Source organism: Mus pahari, chromosome 14 (genome assembly GCF_900095145.1).
Source record: "Mus pahari chromosome 14, PAHARI_EIJ_v1.1, whole genome shotgun sequence".
Taxonomy (NCBI): Eukaryota; Metazoa; Chordata; class Mammalia; order Rodentia; family Muridae; genus Mus; species Mus pahari.
The window spans coordinates 30,460,155-30,467,605 of record NC_034603.1 but is presented as its reverse complement, the minus strand read 5'-3'; the positions used below and the strand labels follow the sequence as shown (position 1 = coordinate 30,467,605).

General features: G+C 38.5%; 1 protein-coding gene across 1 annotated transcript in view; it reads left to right on the top strand.

Annotated features, from left to right (window-relative positions):
• Ncor1 (nuclear receptor corepressor 1) overlaps window positions 1-7,451 on the top strand; it is a 136,397-nt gene that overhangs the window by 22,746 nt on the left and 106,200 nt on the right. Inside the window, exons 3-4 of the mRNA XM_029545802.1 lie at window positions 684-841; window positions 5,396-5,588. Coding sequence (XP_029401662.1) covers window positions 684-841; window positions 5,396-5,588 — 351 coding nt within the window. The remainder of the gene's footprint in view (window positions 1-683; window positions 842-5,395; window positions 5,589-7,451) is intronic.

Below are 7,451 nucleotides of genomic sequence, written 5' to 3'. Positions count from 1 at the left end.
GAGAGAGAGAGAGAGAGAGAGAGAGAGAGAGAGAGTGTGAGAGTGAGTGCCAGCCCACAAGCACCATTTGAGTAATATAGATCAGGAGTTATACCATAATATATTACTAGATAAATCAGTAAATTAGAAATTGAAATTTTATATTGAATTATTTTTTAACAATAACAATTAAAATTGTGAACCATCAAGGTGGCCTTAAACTTGAGTTTAATACCCAGAACCCACATAGTAAAAGGAGGGAATCAACCCTCACAGGTTGTCTTCTGATCTCTACTAAATGCTGTGGCACGTGTAAATAAATTAAATTAATGTAAAACAATTTAAATAAGGGATTAGAGAGATGACTCAGTGGTTAAGTGTGCTTGCTGCTCTTCCAGAGGACTGGAGTTGTGTCTCTTGGACTCCTGTCTATAATTCCAGCTCCAGGGCTTCCAACACCTTCTGGGCTCTGAAGGCATCTACTGCATGTGTGCATACATAAACACAGAGACTCACATATACATAAAGGAACAAAATCTCACTAGATAGAAATGATTAAAATGGTGAAAAATTGTCTCAGTAAAAGGTTGAAATTGCAACTGCTATTTGTTTTCATACTAACTGGTTCTTAATTACTTGGTTTAACTTCATAATGCTGTTCTTATTTGTGGTCAATAGTTAACTGACAGTTATTTTAATACCAGGAATTTGCAGTTCCTGACTACCGCTCTTCTCATATCGAAGTTAGTCAGGCATCACAGCTTTTACAGCAGCAGCAACAGCAGCAGCAGCAGCAGCAGCAGCAGCAGCAGCTTCGCAGACGACCTTCCTTGCTTTCAGAATTTCACCCGGGTTCTGACAGGTAATGGAATTTCTTTTTATTTTTTTATTTAGGATTAATTGAATTATATAATTTATTTATATTTTTAATTTTTTAAAAGATTTCTTTATTTATAATATGTGAGTACACTGTAGCTGTCTTCAGACACTCCAGAAGACATCAGATCTCATTATGGATGATTGTGAGCCACTACATGTTTTTTGGGATTTGAACTTAGGACCTTCAGAAGAGCAGTCAGTGCTCTTAACAGCTGAGCCATTTCTTCAGCCCTATATTTTTAGTTTTTTACTAAGAAAGCTACATCTGGCATTTTAGTTGTATTTTGAGCTCTTACTGGTTTTCTTTGAACTCTAGATCCTCCTTTTCAATCTCCCATGTGCTGGTGGATTATAGGTCTTGGCTGCAACATCTGGCTCACATCTGTTTTTTTTAATTTTTTTAATTTTTATTTTTTTAATTTTTTTTTTGTTTTTTTGTTTTATTTTGTTCCATTAAAATTCTATGGTTAAGTTTTTAATGAAAATTTGTTTGTTTTACTTTGTTTATGTATATTGGGGGGCATGTATCATAATGGTTCATATTTGTAAGTCAGAAGCCAACTTGGCGACAGGTTGCTAGACTTGGTGGCAGTCACCTTAATCTGCTCTGCCATGCCTCTAGCCCCATTTTTTTGTTTGTTTTGAGGTAGGGTCTCAATTGTAGTTTTGGCTGGCCTGGAACTTGCTATGTAGACCAGGCTGCCCTCAATTTCACAGAGATCTGCTTGCCTCTGTCTTCAGAGTGCCACCATGGCTAGTCCTTTAGTAAAGTTTGTTCTTTCACAATTTCACTGTGTATTCTGGTCACTTCCGCCTCTTTCCTATTTCTCTTCCATTTCTGTAGGATCCTCTCCTTCTTGCAAATCACTTTCCTCTATTTGCTACTTTGGTTTGGTTTTGTGTTTGAAAATTTTACTAGTGCCATCTGTGTGACTAACTACCAGAACCTGGTTGGCTCAATAGTGGGTACACAACTAGTTACTATGCCTCCCTCTCTCCCAGACTCTGAGGGTTGCCTTTGGACCAGCAGTATATAGTAGGCAACCATGAGTCCTTGCCCCTTCTACAGCTGAGAGGAGGACCCATCTGTGGACCCAGAGTCAGTGTAAAGCGTTGCTGTGTGTTATGGTTGCCGTGACCTTGTCGTACTTGGAAGAGGGTATTTTGTAATCCCCTTTCTCATCCTTTGGCTATTGCATTCTTTCTGTCTTCTCTTCTATATGGTTCTCCAAGCCTTAAGAGGGTGGTGTTAATGTCTCGACTTTACCCTCACATTTTGTGTAGTCCTGGGTCTGTGTGTTGTCTTTATTCTCAGTAAAGATTCTCTGTTTAAGCCTTTGTCTATAGGTATAGACATAGATACTTAGAAGGTGTTTTGATGCTGTATCAGTTCAGCCAACTAGCCACCTTAAGTTCTCCTGAAGGGTCTAAGACCTCTTCAATCACAGGTTTGAACTTAATCGACAGTATTAGGTATGGGATTCCTCTTATGAGCAAGTGCTAAATCCAGTTAGGGAGCCCTTGGTGATGAGGCCAGGTTCAGTGGTCTAGGTGTTGAGCGTTGAGGGGAGCTAGGAGATTAAGGATATACAGAGTGGCTGACAAATGCTATGAAGTTTATTATAGGTGAAAGCATGCACCCCTGGTCCCTAGGACATTTTTAAATTTTTTTAAAGATTTATTTATTTATTTATTATATGTAAGTACACTGTAGCTATCTTCAGACACCCCAGAAGAGGGCATCGGATCTCATTACAGATGGTTGTGAGCCATGTGGTTGCTGGGATCTGAACTCATGACCTTCAGAAGAGCAGTTGGCACTCTTAACGACTGAGCCATCTCTCCAGCCCCCACAGTTTTATAGAGAATCACACAAAAGTGGATTCTTTCCAGAACTGCTTACATAATGGGTTGTGTAATTATCCCCTTTTTTGCTTACTCATAGTTCTTTGAACATACTATAGTAGTGGGCATTTGAATTAGGCCATTCCTGATGCCCACACCTGTGCCATGTTACCTAAACATCTGTCTGGCTCTCATGGCTTTTATTCTCTTAGTTATTTTCCCTATAACAGTCCTGAAACCATTTCACAAGTGAGCATATCTTGCAGTAATAGTTTGAAATCATAGGTTGATATTATAGAAGTTGGGCTAGTCTATCAATGTTTTCACCCTATAGTTTGCCTGCATTACACCATCTGGCACGACTGCCAACTAGCAGAGATGAATCAGCCTGGTTTCAACTTGATTTATCTTGTATCCAAGGATGGTAAATGATTCTTTTGATAATTTCCATTCTGCTACCTGGTTTCTCAGCAGCTCCATGAAGGGGACTCAGCCTGGGTCAGTTTGTAAAGTAATAGGCTATCTAGGTGTGTTTTACATGTCTGTCACTGTGGAACAGGACATCAACAGAGGTTGTTAAACAAGACTGAATCTCTCTCTCTTGCTCCCTCTTTCAGCAGAAAGTGTGTAGAAAGCCATGCCATCACAACTTCTGGCCCAGAGCAGGCAAACACATGACATTCAACAAGATGATGGCAAGGAAAAGTCAATGGAACAATTTTTACACCAAAGAGAAGGTTCGAAAGTAGGGCTGCCACGGTGCCCTGAACAAGAGAAAATAGAGGGAGACAGTCCTGGTCAAATTATTAAAATTCAAGAAGACTAGGAGGGATTCAGGACGTACCCAGTTCCTTCTTAGGGTAGAACAGTGTCTGGTTCTAAATGTGAATAGAGGTCAATCTAGTGGCAGGAGATAATGAAACAGTAGCTTAAATTTCCTAGAAAAAGAAATTGAGATTCAAAAATATTACACCAAACAAGATTAAGCCTTAAAGCAACAGGTGGGTATTTTTAGATATGAAATCACTAAGCATCTAAAACTTACTATAGAATTTGTAGGCAATGGAATCAGATAAACAAAGAAAGCCATGGTAAAGGACTGGTAGTTATAAGCCAGTGTAGGATTTTAAAAATTCACATCAAGCAATATTAAATATTCAATTAATTTTTAAATGGATCTCTAACAGGTGGAAATATTGAACATTGACAGAGTTAACAAAATAGCACAGCTTGCAAATACTTGCACCTTAGTGTGTTTAGAATCTTTAAGGCATGCTTTTGAAAAGTGTACACAAAATAAATTTCTACTTCTTTGTTGTTGTTGAGACAGGGTTTCTCTGTGTAGCCCTGGCTGTCCTGGAACTCACTCTGTAGACCTGAGACCAGGATGGTCTTGAACTCACAGAGATCCACCTGCCTCTGCTTCCTGAAAGCTAGAATTAAAGGCGTGGGCCACAACTGCTTGGCTTTCTTGCTCTTACTATTTGATCCACATTATCTTGATTTTAAAACAAGGTATCTTGACTCTTAAAGCATTTTTAAAAAGTTCTGTGAGGTGAGGCTGTAGAGGTGGCTCAGTGGTTGAGAGCACTTGCTCTTGCAGAGGACCCAGGTTTGGTTTCCAGCTTCCATGTCCTGGATCACAGCTATTATTAACTCTAGTTCTTGGGATCGACTCTCCTGGATTCTTTAGGGACCAGGCATGCATGTGATGCACGTATGTGTATATGCAGGCAAGCACTCATCCATATAAAATAAAAATATTTTAACGCACGCCTTTAATCCCAGCACTTGGGAGGCAGAGGCAGGCGAATTTCTGAGTTCGAGGCCAGCCTGGTCCACAGAGTGAGTTCCAGGACAGCCAGAGCTATACAGAGAAACCCTGTCTCGAAAAACAAAAACAAAAACAAAAAAATATTTTAAAAATCCAACCTATATGTGTATGTTCACACTGGAGTGGGCAAGTAGCCAGCTGTATATAGGTATGTTCTGGTGATCTGAACTCAGGTCTTTGTGCTTGTATGGCAAGTGACAGCTCTTTAAAATGGACTTTTTGGATCTCCTTTTGTTTTGTTGTTTGTTTTTTTTTAAAGATGTATTTACTTATATGAATACATTGTAGCTGTCTTCAGACACACCAGAAGAGGGCATTGGATCCCACTGTAGATGGTTGCCAGCTACCATGTGGTTGCTGGGAATTGAACTCAGGACCTCTGGAAGAACAGTCAGTGCTCTTAACCGCTGAGCCATCTCTCCAGCTTGGGTCTCTTTTTGTAACTTAGTTTTACAAATAAAAATCTTGTATTAAGCTTTTCATTTTTGTATTTGTTTTTTTAAGTCTTCCTCTTCATCCCAAAGAGACATTGTGTTAGAATGTTAATATTATTCAGGTGACATTCAGGTGTATCTAACCTTTTGACATTGTGACATGACTTTGTCATCTACAAATATGTTGTGCTTCATGCGTAGCTATCCTGGGATGCATATTGTGTACAGGCAATGAGCTGGGCATGCCTGAATATTATTCTGGAATAGGTAGAGTGGGCAGCAGTTCATTTTGAAAGTAAGCATGACCTTTCATTCACTCTGAAGTTTAACTGTGGTATTAGCAAACGTTTAAATGTCACTTAACAATTTTCAGGTGTTTTTTGCTTTGTTTTTATTTTTATTTTTATTTTTTGGTATGTATTAGGCCTCAAGAAAGAAGAACTGGATATGAACAGTTTCACTCAGGACCCTCACCGGTGGATCATGATTCCTTGGAGTCCAAGCGCCCACGCCTGGAGCCGGTTTCTGATGCCCATTTCCAGCGTGTTAGTGCTGCGGTTTTACCTTTAGTTCACTCACTGCCAGAAGGCTTGAGGTCGTCTGCAGATGCTAAGAAGGTAAATGTTTGTTTTCTTGTTCTGTGGAACTTAGGTTTGTAATGTTTTTGTAACCAATTTTAGGCAGAGTGCCTAAAAGAAAAGCCAACATTCTCATAGTCTCTAAAAGGTTAGTGCTATGGGAGTAAATATGGTGTTTGGTAAAAATACAAACCACAAACTAAGTGCTTCAGATTTCAAATTTGGTGATACCTTTGACTTTTGAGGAGTTCAATAATTCTCACACATTGTTTGCTGCATTGTAAAATGTGGTCAGAGATACTGAAGACTCAGTTTTGTCACATTTATCTTATTTGTGTGGTGGCAGCGAGGGCTTATGCACCATGGCATGGATGTGGAGGTTGGAGGAATCAGTTCTCTCCTTCCACCCCGTGGGTCCTCGGATTGAACTTGGGGCGTTAGGCTTCTTGGCAAGCACCCTTATTGTCTTGTGTTTTGTTTCTGGGGAAAAATTTTTTCCCTCTTTTTGAGACAGAGTCTCTATATCTAGCCCTGATGGTCTAGAACTCACTATGTAGGTTAAGCTGGCTCACAAAAATTCTTCCACCTTTGAATTCCCAGTACTCCACCATGCACAGAAAATTTTGTTAGATTTTAAAAAGCTCTTTTGATTTATTAACATAGGATGCATGTGTTCATAGGATAAAGTTTTATCTAAGGTTTAACTTTATAATTTTTATATAGAGAAATGGTTATTGAGTTATATAACTATTACACACTTAAGCACTGCGTTCGATTCTCCAGCACTATATAAACCAGGCATGGTGTTGTACACACCTGGGAAGCAGGTTTTCCTTGGCCTGTCTGGGATACATGAGGCCCTGTTTTTGTTATTTTTTTAAAGTAAGAAAAAAAGAGATTTCAAAGGAAAAATATTCTGTAAATTTATAATTTGTGGATGACAACCTGCTGCTCTCATTAGTTTAACTAAAAGCTGTCGGTAGTTTCAGTGTACAGTGTCATATTTTGATACATGTACATTGTAGAATGATTAAATCAAATAATTGATAGAGCTATCACTTGGATTTTTGTGCTTTCTTGGGAGGGGGATGTTGGGCTTTCAAAACAGCGTTTCTTTTTGTAGCTCTGGCTGTTCTGGAACTTGCTCTGTAGACCAGGCTGGCCCTCAACCTTCAGAGATTCAACTGCCTCTGCCTCCCGAGTGCTGGGATTAAAGGTATGCACCACCATGTCCAGCATATCAATCGCTTTATGTACTTAGAATTATTTTTGTGTCATAAACACTTAAAATCTTAACAACTTTCAAGTGTACAATGCATTATTATTAAGATTTATGTATGTGTATAAGTGCTCTATTTACATGTATACCTGCATTCTAGAAGAGGGCATCAGATCATATTATAGGTGGGTTTGAGGCATGATGTCGTTGCTGGGAATTGAACTCAAGACTTTTGGAAAAGCAGCCAGTACTGCTGAGAAATCTTTCCAGTTGCACACAATGCATTATTAATTATAACTAAATCACTTTTACTTAATTGCTTTAGATAGTAAATGTTTTGTGACATTTTGAATAATGTATTCACTTATGACAGTTTTTTTGAGATTCACTAATTTTCGCCTTGTGTTTATTTCCTTCTCTTGTGAATGTTTGTCTCTTTCTCTGTTATACTCTTGTTATATTGCTGTGGTTATATTTATGATTATCTGTTTTATATCATTAAATCTGTACATTAGCAGATGTCTAGCATATGTGGATATTTATTTTAAAAAAAGCAATTTTAGAAGCTCTCCCGTAAGCATTAACCTTTTCTGTCTCTTTTGTGATATAAGGCCCTTATCACATTTTAGCATCAAGCTACATTTCTACCTGGTAACCTTTTTATTAAAATATAGTGATGGCTT